This window comes from Ammospiza nelsoni, chromosome 15 (genome assembly GCF_027579445.1).
Source record: "Ammospiza nelsoni isolate bAmmNel1 chromosome 15, bAmmNel1.pri, whole genome shotgun sequence".
NCBI lineage: Eukaryota > Metazoa > Chordata > Aves > Passeriformes > Passerellidae > Ammospiza > Ammospiza nelsoni.
In genome coordinates this window covers 2,666,048-2,680,358 of record NC_080647.1, presented here as the reverse complement: position 1 = coordinate 2,680,358, position 14,311 = coordinate 2,666,048, and the positions used below count along the sequence as shown (strand labels likewise).

Sequence of the window (14,311 nt, the reverse complement as noted above, 5' to 3'; positions counted from 1 at the left end):
TCAAAATGTGTTCCAGTTTACTTTATACTGTCCCCAGTTGCCAACTTAATGTTGCCACAAATGCTGTGCAAGTGGCACAGTGGTTTTTGCACGTGTGGATGAATAGTTCTGCCCCATGAAATAAAAGATGGCTTATCTAGGGTCAAAATCTGGCTTTGAGGAACGAATCAGTGAGAGTTCAGCCTCACTCAGAAGTTTGTAGAAGCTATAAATGCGTTCACTTAGTGGTGGGGAACAGGGAACGCAAATCTTTGGCAACTCATGAGAAATGAGCAATCTTGAATACTGGGAATATTTTCTTTTGCTTTGTTCTGGAGTGTATCAGACCAGTTCAGAGCACAGCTGGTGCAGTGGAAATGAGAGGATCTTTAAGGTCCCTTCCAGCCCAAACCATCTATGATCCTATAGCAGTTACCTGAGTAAAGGTGAAAGAGGAGAAGAATAAACAGAGGAAGAACAGTTGTTCATTTTTCCAAATATTACACATTAAAAGGAACTCCTAGTTAGCCCACAATTTTATTTATGCCTTCTTTTTTCTGGTCATCCCATGCATTCAGCGTTAGCTGTCTGCATTCTAGCCCTGCCCTTACGGAAGTTGTGGCTGGAAAATTTTCTTTACATCATTCCTCTATGTGGTGAGATATGAGAAAAGAGGATAATTGCACTGTTCTGCATTCCTGCTTGTCTGAAGAGACAGCACAAGAGAGAGAATTTAGTTCTAGATTCCAATATTTATTTTAGCAGATTTGTCAGCACTACTGTTTTTTTTAAAAGCTGTGTTTGTGCAATATATGTAGCATTTTGATGCAGTTCCAGAGATGTTCAACAAACCCCATGAAAAATATTGATAATTTTCAAATTGATCTCGCAGTTCTGTGATATTTTTGAAATGAAAATAAGTCTTCTTTTTTTCACTGGGATTGCAATTTCACTACAAATATAAAACATATAATGATGAATGCAGGAATAGCTTTAATGAGTTTTTAAATATATTTCTGATTAACTGTTAGGATTTACTTTTGTCTGTATCATCTGACATCTAAATTATGTAGTAAGCACTTGATCAGTGATGGTATTGGTTTGGTGGGGTTTTTATGTTTGGTTGGTTGGTTTTTTTTGTTTTGTTTTGGTTTTTTATGCTAATGGTTTCAGATCATGTCCAGAGTTGCTCCACAAGCAGAGAAATAATCCCTTTATCTTTGTTGGTTTCCTTGAAATTGAATATTGGAATAGGTCCTCCAGTGACTGAACTTTGGCTTCATTCCTCATTTCCACACTCACTCATACAACAGAGAAACTGAATTACATCAGTACAGGAATTTAATAACTTTTCTATAGGAATAGAGAATCTGGATGAAAAAAATCACCACCACTCTTACATTTCCCCTTTTTCTAAAATATCTGTTTATTGCCATGTTTGCTCTGAAGCTTTCTCAAGGCTCTGGAGCTTAAAGCAAAACTAGATATGGAATAATAAACATAAATATAGAAATATAGATTTCTGTATGGAGTATATGCATGAATTTATATTCCATGAAAATTTCAGAAAGATAATGGGATTTTTTTTTTTTTAAATACACTGTCAAGCTCAAGTGTGTTCTTTCTGTGTCTCGTAGGGTCAAAATGTATTTGGTCTTGACATAACTGAGACACCCGAGGGAGACAAGTGGCCTCAACTGATTGTGCAGCAGATCCTGGACAGGGAGCAGAAGGACACCTATGTGATGAAAATCAAAGTGGAAGACGGCGGGAGCCCCCCGAGGTCCAGCACCGCCATCCTGCAGGTGACGGTGACCGACGTCAACGACAACCGCCCGGTGTTCAAGGAGAACGACGTGGAGGTCAGCGTGCCCGAGAACGCCCCCGTGGGCACCTCCGTGTCCCAGCTCCACGCCACCGACGCCGACCTGGGCTCCAACGCGCAGATCCACTTCTACTTCAGCAACCAGATCTCCAGCCTGGCCAAAAGGCTCTTTGCCATCGACAACACCACTGGGCTCATCACCATCCGGGAGCCACTGGACAGGGAGGAGTCCCCCGTGCACAAACTGACTGTTCTGGCGAGCGATGGCAGCTCCACTCCCTCGAGAGCCACGGTGACTGTTAATGTCACAGATATCAATGACAATGTCCCGTCAATAGACACCAGGTACATCATCAACCCCGTGAACGGGACAGTGCTTTTGTCTGAGAAGGCTCCCCTTAATACAAAAATTGCTTTGATAACAGTCATGGACAAGGACGCTGACCAGAATGGGAAGGTTACCTGTTTTACAGATCACGATGTTCCTTTCAGGCTAAAACCAGTGTTTGATAATCAGTTTCTCCTGGAGACAGCCACCTTTCTAGACTATGAAGCTACACGGGAATATGCCATCAAAATAGTGGCTTCAGATTCAGGGAAGCCTCCCTTAAACCAGTCTGCAATGCTCCTGATCAAAATTAAGGATGAAAATGACAACGCCCCAGTGTTCACCCAGCCCATCATAGGCCTTTCCATCCCTGAAAACAACGCTCCGGGCACTCAGCTGACCAAGATCAGCGCTACAGACGCCGACAGCGGGCGGAATGCCGAGATCAGCTACATCCTGGGTCCTGATGCTCCCCCAATTTTCAACCTGGACCGCCGCACAGGCATCCTGACAGCAGTGAGAAAGCTTGACAGAGAAAAGCAGGACAGGTACTCCTTCACTGTGCTGGCTAAGGATAATGGGATGCCACCTTTGCAGACCAATGCCACTGTGACGGTGTCAGTGCTGGACCAGAATGATAACAGCCCTGCTTTCACACATAATGAATATAATTTCTACGTGCCAGAAAACCTGCCCATGTACGGTACGGTGGGGCTTATCACAGTTACGGATGCTGACGCGGGAGACAACGCTGCAGTCACTCTCTCTATCTTAAATGGTAGAGATAATTTCATTATAGATCCCCTCACTGGTGTAATAAGGCCTAATATTACCTTTGATAGGGAGCAGCAGGGGTCATACACTTTCCAGGTGAAAGCAGTGGATGGAGGAAGACTGCAGCGTTCCTCAACTGCCAAAGTGACCATCAATGTTGTTGATGTAAATGATAACAGGCCTGTTTTTGTTATTCCCTCCTCTAATTATTCCTATGAGCTGGTCCCAACGTCAGCCAGCCCGGGGTCTGTAGTCACCAAAGTCTTTGCAGTTGATAATGACACGGGAATGAACGCAGAGCTCCGCTATAGCATCATAGGTGGGAACTCCAGGGGCTTGTTTACCATTGACCAATTAACAGGCAACATCACTTTGAAAGAGAAGGTAATCACATCAGATCATGGCCTGCACAGACTGGTGATCAAGGTGAACGACCTGGGGCAGCCGGAGTCTCTTTACACCATAGCTCTTGTGCACTTGTTTGTGAACGAGACGGTCACCAACAGCTCCTACGTGCAAGAGCTGGTGCGTAGGAACATGGAAACTCCAGTTGGCCAGAACATTGGGGATGGTGAGATAACCCCACAGACCAATGATTATGTCAAGATCATCATTGCCATTATTGCAGGCACCATGACAGTTATTCTGGTAATTTTTGTTACCGCCTTAGTCCGGTGCCGCCAGACGCCCAGGCACAAGGTTGTCCAAAAAAATAAGCAGAGTGGTGAATGGGTTTCCCCCAACCAAGAGAATAGGCAGATCAAGAAAAAGAAGAAGAAGAAGAAGCGCTCTCCAAAGAGTCTCCTCCTCAACTTTGTGACTATTGAAGAATCTAAGCCTGATGATCCTGGCCACGAGCACATAAATGGCACTTTAGACATTCCCGTAGAGCTAGAAGAACAGACTATGGGAAAATATAACTGGGCCACCACACCAACCACATTTAAACCTGACAGCCCAGACTTAGCAAAGCACTACAAGTCTGCTTCTCCGCAGCCTACCTTTCAAATTAAACCTGAGACTCCTGTACCCCCCAAGAAGCACCATGTCATTCAGGAATTGCCTCTAGATAACACCTTTGTGGTGGGCTGTGACTCGCTTTCCAAGTGCTCATCCAGCAGCTCGGACCCTTACAGTGTTTCTGAATGCAGCTGTCAAGGAGGCTTCAAGACCCCAGGCCCCATACACACCAGACAGGTAATGGAGTTTTTAAGGTGATTTTTCCCTCTTTCCCTCCTTACTTTGCCAATCCTGTAACTCCAGTTTGAGGCGCTGCAAGTTCTCCTGCAAGGAGTAAAGCTTTGAGAGTCGAGGCGTTGTAAAACAAACAATTCCAGCTTCCTGAGCGGTAAGGGAGAAAATGGGAAGGGCAAAGAGCGTTGTCTGTGAGGAGATGGAGCAGGCAGAGCTCCCTGTGGTGGTGTCCTGACTGCAGATGGCAGCATGGCACTTCCCACCTCACCTCGAGCGGCTCGCAGGGCTCAGGGTGGGACTGTCCCCCCCAGCCTGGTGTGCTCGAGCATCCAAACAAGCTGGGGGGAAAGCAATGAAGCTTTAGAGGAGCTCTCATAAGTGGTTCTTAATATTAATGGAGTCTGGGATTGCTGCCTTCATTTGGGTGTAGCTTTGCTTCAAGGTCTCTCAGGAGCACGAGAGGATTTTCCTCCGAGAGTTTGAGGCGTTTTCAGACTGGAAGGAGCCTTAAGTCTGGTGGAATGACACAGCTGACAGGCAGAGTTAAGGAAAAATTAGAAACATCAGCATAGTTGAGCTCACTTATTTGCTGCTCTGCCTGATAAACCAGGTATTAGCTCCTCAGAAATGCAGTACAACAAAGGGAATGTCTAAAGAATCCTCAGCTTAAAATTAAAAATAAATTGAGACCTCAAGTACCCTTTATTCTTCAAGACCCTACAGAAAAGCTTTAAATCACTGGAAATAGAATCTAATATTTATCCATATTTTGAACAGTTTAATAAAACTTTTCTGTTTTTCCTGTTTGCTACTCTTTCTTCCCAAGTATCACAGAGGGTTCAGTGGGTATAGTTTTCTAGTTAAGCTTTGGTTGGTTAAGGAATTAATCATAAAGTAACACTTCAGGAGTGTTTTTTTTATTACTGATAATATATTTTAACTTGATAATATGCTTAACTCAATATATTGCTTGGGAGCAAATCCTCAGCATGACTTAAGTCTGGTGAATTTCTTCCTCCAGCTGAATTTTTTCAGGGTGCTTTGTTTTATTACGACTGTAATGATAACAGCGTTCATTAAAAAAGCTTCTCATTCAGAACAGTCATCATATCTTTGAAAATTTCAGGATATGTTGTTTCTTATATTCTATTTTTGTTCCCTTTACCAACACAAATTTGTATGGTGATCTATATCACTGTGGATAACATTTTTTAAGCAATGTATTTAGGTGTGTTAAGCTAAATTGCATATGAGAAAATCCTCTTGCCAGTTTGTTCATCTGTTTGAACCCCCATCGCTCTGAGCAGAGGGCAGTGCTGTTTCCAGCATTTCTGTAGGTCTGATCTAAGTGATTTTTGTCAATGGAGTTCTGGTGCAGTTCCTGTGAGTCGAAAAGGCTCTGCCATTGTCTGCTGAAACCCACTTTGTCCTGCAGTAATGCTGCCAACAAAGAAAGCAAGCTCGTGGCTCCCAGGGTCCCTTCTGTGGCAGTGAAAGCCCAGAAAGTGGCATGGGAAGCAATTCTCTTCTGCAAAGTTGGTTGGGGGAAGGAGCATTTCCTTTTATCTGTGCCTTAAAGGTCTGTGGCAGGGTTTCCTATCTGGAAAAGCAGAATAGAACTGTGGGGTTTTATTAATGCTCACTAGCTGGTACCAGCTTATCTTCATAGAGCTGCACCTAACATTGTTAGGATGATATGGTGAATGGACAAAAAAAGAGATTATTGTTACAGTTTGCACTGATTTTGTTAAAATTGCAGCTATCCTTCTCTAAGGGATATTTTTCAGCATGAAAGCGAACACCTTGTTTGGAGGAAGGGTAATTTATCACCTCAATGGCCCTTTACACTAATTTGGAAAGAGCAGTCACCTTTAAACACATGAATTCACGTTAAAAAAAAATATATAATTTCATTAATGCATTATATACATAAGTTAGACCATTAGAGAAAATCCTTTGTGTTGTGTTTGACTGTGACTAAATGAAAACTATGTTTTTTGGTAAGCAAATACAAGTAAAGAATTTCTTAAAGCTCAACATATCTTTTAAAAGTCACTCTCACTCCTAGCCTGTATTTGTAGTCTGGGTAGTTTTATCTCTTGTGGGGCTCAGGATGGGCTACTTGAGAGTTGTCTCTGTTAGCCAGCAAAAAAAAAAAAAAAACAAAAACAAAACCCAAACAAATACAAACAGAAGTAATCCTGAGGCACAGAGCTGTCTCCAGCTGCTGTCCCAGCACCCTTCAGCCTCAGACACCAGCAGGATCCCTGTGGTTCTGGAGCATCTTGTGTCAGGCACGCTCTGAATTTGCAGAGAACTCTAGGACAAGTCAGTTCAGTTAAAAAGGGAGATGTGCCAGTTTGAGAAGTGAAAATAAAATGCCTGATGTGAGGGGGAAATATCATCATTTACCACTTTTACCATAGTGCAGCTATTTTACAAGCCCAAGGTTCTGAAGGAGCCTAAAGAATGTTCTGTTCACTGTGAAGTGTCTCTTCAGTTTGTAATGGGGACTGATATTATTATAGGATGCACATCTCAGCTATTGTTAGGTTTGTTCATGCAAAGTTTTCTCCTCAGATATTTGAAATAATATTGTGGTACAGCTAAAAATATATGTTTTCTCTGGAAGCTCTAAATTTTGTGTCTGTCTGAATGGTATTGATTCGAGTCTTTAAAGAAAGGAAATTATGCCTTTGCTTTACTGCTAAATTTGTCTAAGTGATCTATAAAATGACAGAAAGTCATTATGGCAGTTGTACTTAAAAAGCATGCAAGCAGAGAGGGAAAGGTTTTTCTATTAAAAACCCCCAAAATATCTGTTTAGTGGTCATGTGGGCAAATAAATACAGCAGTGCCACAGCTGAAATTTTTATGGGGAAGCAATTGGAGACTCCTGAAGCAGCTGAGGACACTTTGAACCATAAACTGCAGGAAACTGAAGAGGGAAAGTTTGTTCTTCATGTAATGTCCCCTAAATGAGAGGTCAAATTTTGTTCTATTTGTATGTGAGGGCAAGGGGCAGGGGTGCTGGTATTACTCTGAAGTTACCAGGAGGAGTTAGACACTACTAGTGACAATAGACCCTCAGAGTAACGTTTTTGGTGGATGTAGTAGAGATAATTCTTTTAAAGGAGTTTTACCAAGTGATAAATTGTGAAGGGACTTTATTATAAGGGCTTTCAAATAGGATATCTAGAGTGTTCAAAAATCAAGCTGACTTTCCATGCCATCAGATTTCCGTTGTTTTGGCACTTGTGGGCTTCAGAAAGTTTTCTTTGGTGCAGAAACACAAAGCATCTTTAAAGTTTATTTGTCTGCAAGCTTTGTAAAAGCTCAGTTATTTTTGATGTTCACCTCAGTGGGAGCAAAGTGTGTGAAGTGTTCCACAGTGACACAAATCTTCTAATTCTCTTTGCATTTGCATGGGGATGATGAGAAGAAGGGAGAGAGGAGTTTGCTTCAGTCTCATTTTCATGTAACACGATTTCAAAATCTGAAATCTTTGCTCATGCACTTTAAAACAACATTCAGACATTTCAAATGCCTGCCTAGGTATCAGCCTGTCTAGTCAAAACATGAATAATTATAGAGCACAGTGTTATCTGTGGCAGCTTGATTCAAAGAAGCTAAAGCTGCAAAGATTCATCAGAACCTGCAGTGCGTTCTATTCTTCTTGTCCCTTTCTTTTACTGAATGGTATTTCAGATGTGGAAACCAGTAGAATGCATCCAACAGGACAGGGGAAATCTTGGCAAATTTTCACCTGGTTACTGAGGTCCTTTTGGGTTGTCATCTTCAACTCCAGAACAAGATTTTTCTGCCTTGAGGAGCTTGAGTGCCCATGGAGGCAGCGCCTCTGCCACTGGAGGAGCTGGAAGGTGCAATGTGCTCTGATTCGGGATTTTCTGCTTTTTTTGGGGGTTCTCCCTGCACCCCACAGGTCTCTGGTGTGTCAGTGGGTTCAGCTGCACCTTGTTGGGGAAGCTGCTGAGGGAGGGAGCAGGCCTGGAGACGGATTTCTGTCACTTTGCTGATGCAGATCTTCATTAGTGGAGTTCAGCTGGCGGGATTCTCTCATCTATGAACTTACCCACACTCACGAATAGAAATTTCAGATGAAATTCTCTGCTGGTTTGTTAGGAGCTGATGGAGGCAGACATTACACTCCTCACAGAAACATGAATGGAAAGTAGCCCTCATTTCAAATATATTGAATTTTGGGCCCCCACTGCCTCAATTCTGTGATTCTATCACTGCCTGCTTAGACCTGCTTACAGTTATGGGGTATTTGGGTTTCTGATTTAAAATGTGCTGAAATGTCATTACACTGTGAGAACAGTCTGCTCAGGATGTGAGTGGAAGGAATATTGCAGTGTTCCTGAAAAGAACAGCTCTGAAACTCACCTGTTCTATCAATATTTAGCTGCAGGATTTTTTGTTTTGTGTAATAACAGTGAGTTCAATTTAGAATCCTGTAATCATCAGTAGGCAAGGCTGATGCTCTGAGGTGTAAAACAGACATAGCACTGGTGTTCTGTATTGGCAGATACAGAGTAAATTACACTCAAAGAACATTTTCTCCTAATTTTTAGCTAAATAAATGTTGGTATAAGCCCTTCCTAAAATGGATTACTGTGATTCTAAGTATTCTTGTTATTTTACCTTACTTTTCTGACTGGTAATTTTGCTCGTGGTTCTGATCTGCTGCCATGCACACTCATTTCACCAAAAAAAAGGAAAAAAAAATAATTTGGAGAAGAGATTTCTAATTGAAATATGAGTCAAAGTGTGCAAGTCAGAAGTTAACAAGCAATTATTTAAATGTGGATCACTACTGAAGTAAAGCTGGTCAAGAAAATACTTTTCCTCTGTTCAACATTGGTAGAAAATCTTCAGTGATTTCTTTTAATACATTTCACTAGAAAATCATGGAGGGAGATATCTGGAAAGTGCCCCCTTTGCCTCATAGTAGAAGGCAAAAACAGAGCATGAAAAGGAGTGAAAAAGAAATTTGTTTTGTGTGAGGAAATTACGAAAGATTTTGAATATGACAAAAAAATTGAGAGCAAAAAAAGGCACTTTTTTCTTTTTTTTTCCCCAGTAAGACCTCATTGATTGAGTTTATCCTAAAGTTGGTAAATGAGGTTCCAGCATTAATAACTGAGTGACTTTTGTGCAGAATGACACACAACTCCCTCTGCAATAGCCACTTGGCTTGGGGTAGAAACAAAGTAATTTTTCAAACATTAGGCACATTTCACATCATTTTTTTCAGTGGGATAACTGAAAAGTTTACTTTTTTCTCCATGTGACCCAACTGTGCCGTTTCAAATGCCTTACTTAACTATAAACCATTGCTAACAGTGAAGTCTGACTTAACTCTGGTTTAATTTTCACACTTGTTTATTTTCCTGCTTTCTCCCAGAAGGTATTGCACTCAATAATCTGCAGCTGATAGCAATTTCCTGACCAGTGAGTGGCTGGTGTCTTGGGGACTGTGGTATTGACAGCGCTTTCTTTTCTGTCAAATAATTGATCAGAATGGCTTAATTTCTGTGAATCTTTAGGACTAAACCTACTGATGATAAATTTAGATTGAAGATGCAAAATAATTCTTTAAATAAATAGTATTTTATGCTTTTAGGAGCAATGCTTTTGCATGAGGTCCACAAAACCCTTGTAGAACCAGTTCTAGGTAAGGCAGCCTAATTTCTGTCAGTCTTTAGGACTAATTCTGTTAATGATAAATTTAGATTCAAGATGCAAAATAATTCTTCAAATAAAAAAATATTTTTATGCTTTTAGGAGCAATGCTTTGGCACGAATTCCACAAAACCCCTGTAGAACCAGTTCTAGGTAGTGCAACCTAACTTCTGTGAATCTTTAGGACTAATCCTGCTGATGATAACTAGATTAAAGATGCAAAATAATTCTTCAAATAAATATTTTATGCTTTTAGGAGCAACGCTTTTGCATGAATTCCACAGAATCCCTGTAGAACCAGTTCTAGGTGGTGCAGCAGCCTTCTGACACCTCTAGTCTTGCAACAGCACTTTGGGCTAGAGTGGATAAAGCAGAAAAAGGAGTAAGAAACTTAGAATAATATCCACAGCAGGTATTTGTGTGTCTCCTTGTGCTGCAGCATTTGTGCTCTGTGTGTGGAGCACAGGCGCCCCAGGAGGGGTTGGGTGCTTGGAGCGCCTCGGGCCGCGCCGCACTCGAGGTTCGGTAGAAATTCGGAAGCGAACGTGACAATTTATGGTGCAAATGCTGCAGGAAAGGGCTTTTCTCATGCTGTTTCTCTGTTTGCCAGCTCTGAAGGCCATCCCAGCTGATGTTATGTACTGAAGTCGTACGTGTACTCAATGATGTTAAGCCAGCAAACATGGGAACAAGGAAATAGCACGAGAAAGCCCTTTGTCCTGGCTCTGGTTGCCGAAGAAATTTATCGACTCATCTCCAGAGGGGTTTGGAAGTGACCATGAACTGTTCAAGCTGCCCTACTGAAAGGTATCAAGGGCAAGGATTTTTTTAAAAGGAAAAGACAAAGAAATTTTAGTACGTTGTGCTATAGTGTTCTATAACGTAGTTTTGCTAAGAAAACAAAAGTAATGTGACCCATCCTTCTTCACGGTTGGTGATTATGGTAAATTTATTTTGCTTGTAATCATCTTCTTGTCCCAGATTTAGTTTTTTTTCCTTATTTATTTTAGTTGAAACAATTAGGAATTTTGTTTCTATGGATATATTAAAAGGGAGCAATAAATTTTATTCATATGTTAAAAAGAGAATGTAAAGTTCTTTATACTCCCTGCATTTAAAATGAAAACAACTGAGTTGTTGTCACTTATAGCACCATTACACATATTAAGAGTTAAATGTTATTTATATGTATCCATAATATTTTTAATGATGATATTGCTGCTATGGATCATAAATAGAAATGATCAAGTCACTGCTTTCTCATTTTTTAGGCACAATAGTAGTAGTGAAAAACTAGCACTTGCTGCTTTCTTATCCACAACATTTTGTAATAAATGGTCACCTTTTAAATAACTGGAAAGCACTCACATAACTTTTAAAAGGAAAATTTAATTTTCATTTTGCTTGCTGAAGTCTAGATAATGTCTATTTAACAGGTGCCAAACATTTAACCTTTTAAAGTGTTTTTATTTAAAAAGAAAGTCATAAATCCAGTGGCTTGGTTTTCAGTGTAATAAAATAGGAAATAGTGGACATAATTTTTCACTGTTAGCCAGCACATGGGGGTAAATTGCCTACTGTTGTTTCTTTTTCTTCCCCAATTATTCTTCTATAAAGTTTGGGTTTTTTTTGGTTGGCTTGTTTGCTGTTTCTTTTTTTTAACTAAAGTGTTTTTTTATATTATCATTTGTTATTTAGCACGGCTCATTTACAAAATAAAACTTGAGTATCATAGCTTTGTTTGAAGGTTGGTTGCAAGTTCTTGTATATTGCCTCACATTTTAGGGAGTAATGCTTAATATGTATCATCTATAATATTAGAATTTCATATGCAATGCAAAATCTCTTAGGAAGCAAAGGAGTATAAAGAACCCTGTTTTCTGCACTTATATGAAGACATGTAATATTAGTTTGCTAGAATAAAATGAAATACAGACACTGCTTTTAACTGGGATGTATACAGTATATAGAACGTTCTTTTAAAGAAAACAGTTATTAATGATTCATGGATTAGACTACAACATGGAATTCTTACACATTGCTGTATGTTTGATGTAAAGATATTTATAGGCTTGTACTTAATAATCACGTTGCCTCAGTTCTTGGACTGCAGAATGTCTACCATGACTGTTGCCTATAGTTTGCTCCACATTTGCTATCTGGCTCTTTAAAAAAGAAACCAATGTGTATTTGGCTATTTGAACTGTAAAATAAATTCTATTACTAATGGAGTACGTATTGTAATTCAGCATATTGTATTGCATAATTATATCTATGACTGTTACAGAGAGCTTTTCATTGCCCATGATGGGATCATTTTCTTGGGAAGAACTTCATGTACCTGTCAGACAGTTTTGCTCTTCCTGTTTTTAGCAGCCTTGCAGCATTTTATGCTTCAAACTAAAGTTCCCCCAGCCCTCCCAGTGGTCAGACATGCAGTGACATTTATTGACTCAGTGCCACAGCTCAGCCATTTAAAATTCATGCTGGGATTTCTCCCAGAGGTGCTGTTTGGGGTCCCTGCCTCTGCTCCTGCTGCTGTTGTTTGTGCAGGTGTTTGCTAGGTGGGTGATGGCAAAATTCAGTGATGGTTGAGTTACAGCCCTTGGGCCCCATTCAGAGTGCTTTGTCAGGCAGACAGGATGGTTGCACAGGCTTGGAGTTTCTGGTTTGACTTTGAGTCTCTTTGGATTTCTCTCCTTTATGAGAATTAGGTTGGATTTCCCTTTTGACAAAACCCCCGTACATAAACTTAATGGTTGATTAAGAGAAGCACCAAATAATTTCAATGCTTACATTCAAACATTTTTGGGATTTTTTTGTGGGTTTTTTTTTTTTTTTTTTTTTTTTAATAATGAAATTTAGTCATCTCAAGTGAACATGTAGCTGCCCTCAGTTTTTTCCTCCAGTGGTGACAAGGCATAGATAGGCTGTAGCAGGTTATTTTGATTTTAGGACTTCATATCCTCTAGAAGTGCCTACTTTCTTACATTGAGTATGAAGAGAACCTTTGATAAGTACCTTTCTTGTACCAGATGTGCCAGTTATGTGTTTTCAGAGAAGAATATACTTCATTTTGAGTTCCTTTGCTTTTAACTTAGCTGAAGCTCTTTTTCCTGGTTTTGCACTGGTCCTACCAATCTAGTCTACTAATTATCAATTCTAAAAGCATCTGGGATGATTTTAAAATGTCCAAAAGTTGCATAAATGAAACAAAAGGTACATCACATGGTTTAATTACTGGTCTCAATCAGTAATCTCCCTCCTCTGGTTCTCTCATGAGTCAGCCCAGCCAAATATAAGAACCTTCCAAATATGAGAACATACAGAATGCACTAAGAGAAAGCCAGAAACCTCTGAAGTGGCTCAGTTTCATGTGTTTTGTCTGTTTCAGTTTTTGTTTTCTTACATCTAAATGTCACTTTTTAAAAAGTTGTTTTTTTCATAGACTGGTACGAAACTCGTTCAGAGCTCATTTCCTCCTGATGGTTGAATGGGTACATGAAAGCCTAATGGTTATTGACCAAATATGTGTGTGTGCTGGAAATCAATTGCTCCACTTTTCTCTCATGAAGGCCAGTCAAAAAATTCTATTATTTTTGTTTTAAATAACATTAGTATCCTGAGTCAAAGCTAGATATATTTGCTTCCAAACCAACTATGTTTCTCAAATGTTTTCACCTACAGAATTTTTTTTTTCTGACTGCTTAGAAGTCAGAGTGAATTATAAGCAAAAATCACCGAGTTGACCAAATGTTACTTTTGAACTTGACAACTCATTATGTTTTCTTTGGAATTTCAATATATTTATCGTATTTCAGACTGCAATTACCACAGTCACCTCAGTTTAAACTCCTCAAGGAATTCCCCTTTGGTGCTCCATCTCCAGAGCAGCCAGGCTGTGTCTGCAGGGAAACCCAGAGCTTTGGGTCGGTTCCAGTGCAATGCGGGGCTGAACAAAGAGAAAACTTCTTTATTTATTGCCACTTTTAGGTGTGAGTGATGCCATGGCTGCTTGCAGCCCCCAGCACAGCGGCTGGGGCTGGTTGTGAGCTGGTGGCAGCCAGTGCTGTGTTGCCAATTATCGGAATTTTTGTGGATTTCTTTACCAAAGCTCCCTCCCACCCGACCTCAAACACCCTGAGAGCAAGCGAGGCACTGCAGGAACTTTGGGGGATTCAAATCCCGCTGAGTTCAGTTCTGAAGGGCAGTAGGGGCTGTCAGGAACAAAACTGGCTAGTGATGTAAATAGAATTATATTTTTAACATAAACTGTAATGCTGCAGGTTTTTTTTTTTGTTACACTTTTCCGGTGATTTCCCATTTTACCATAAAACACATATTTACGGTGTATCCTGGTCTTACCTATTATTTGTAAAATCTTTTTAACAAATGATTTGAATATATATTTTTGCTTTCATATTGAATTACTGAGCACTGTTCCTTTTATGTCTTATTTATCTATTTCTAAAATAAATTTGTTTTGACGATTATATATTTGTTAT

The 14,311-nt window shown here is 40.1% G+C and overlaps 1 protein-coding gene across 2 annotated transcripts in view; it reads left to right on the top strand.

Annotated features, from left to right (window-relative positions):
* Positions 1 to 12,183, top strand: part of PCDH11X (protocadherin 11 X-linked) — a 78,399-nt gene extending 66,216 nt beyond the window's left edge. For both annotated transcript variants that reach the window (XM_059483167.1, XM_059483168.1), the window contains 2 exons: positions 1,617 to 4,103; positions 10,417 to 12,183. In XM_059483167.1, coding sequence (XP_059339150.1) covers positions 1,617 to 4,103; positions 10,417 to 10,422 — 2,493 coding nt within the window. In that variant the 3' untranslated portion in view covers positions 10,423 to 12,183. The remainder of the gene's footprint in view (positions 1 to 1,616; positions 4,104 to 10,416) is intronic.
* The last annotated feature ends 2,128 nt before the right edge of the window (positions 12,184 to 14,311 follow it).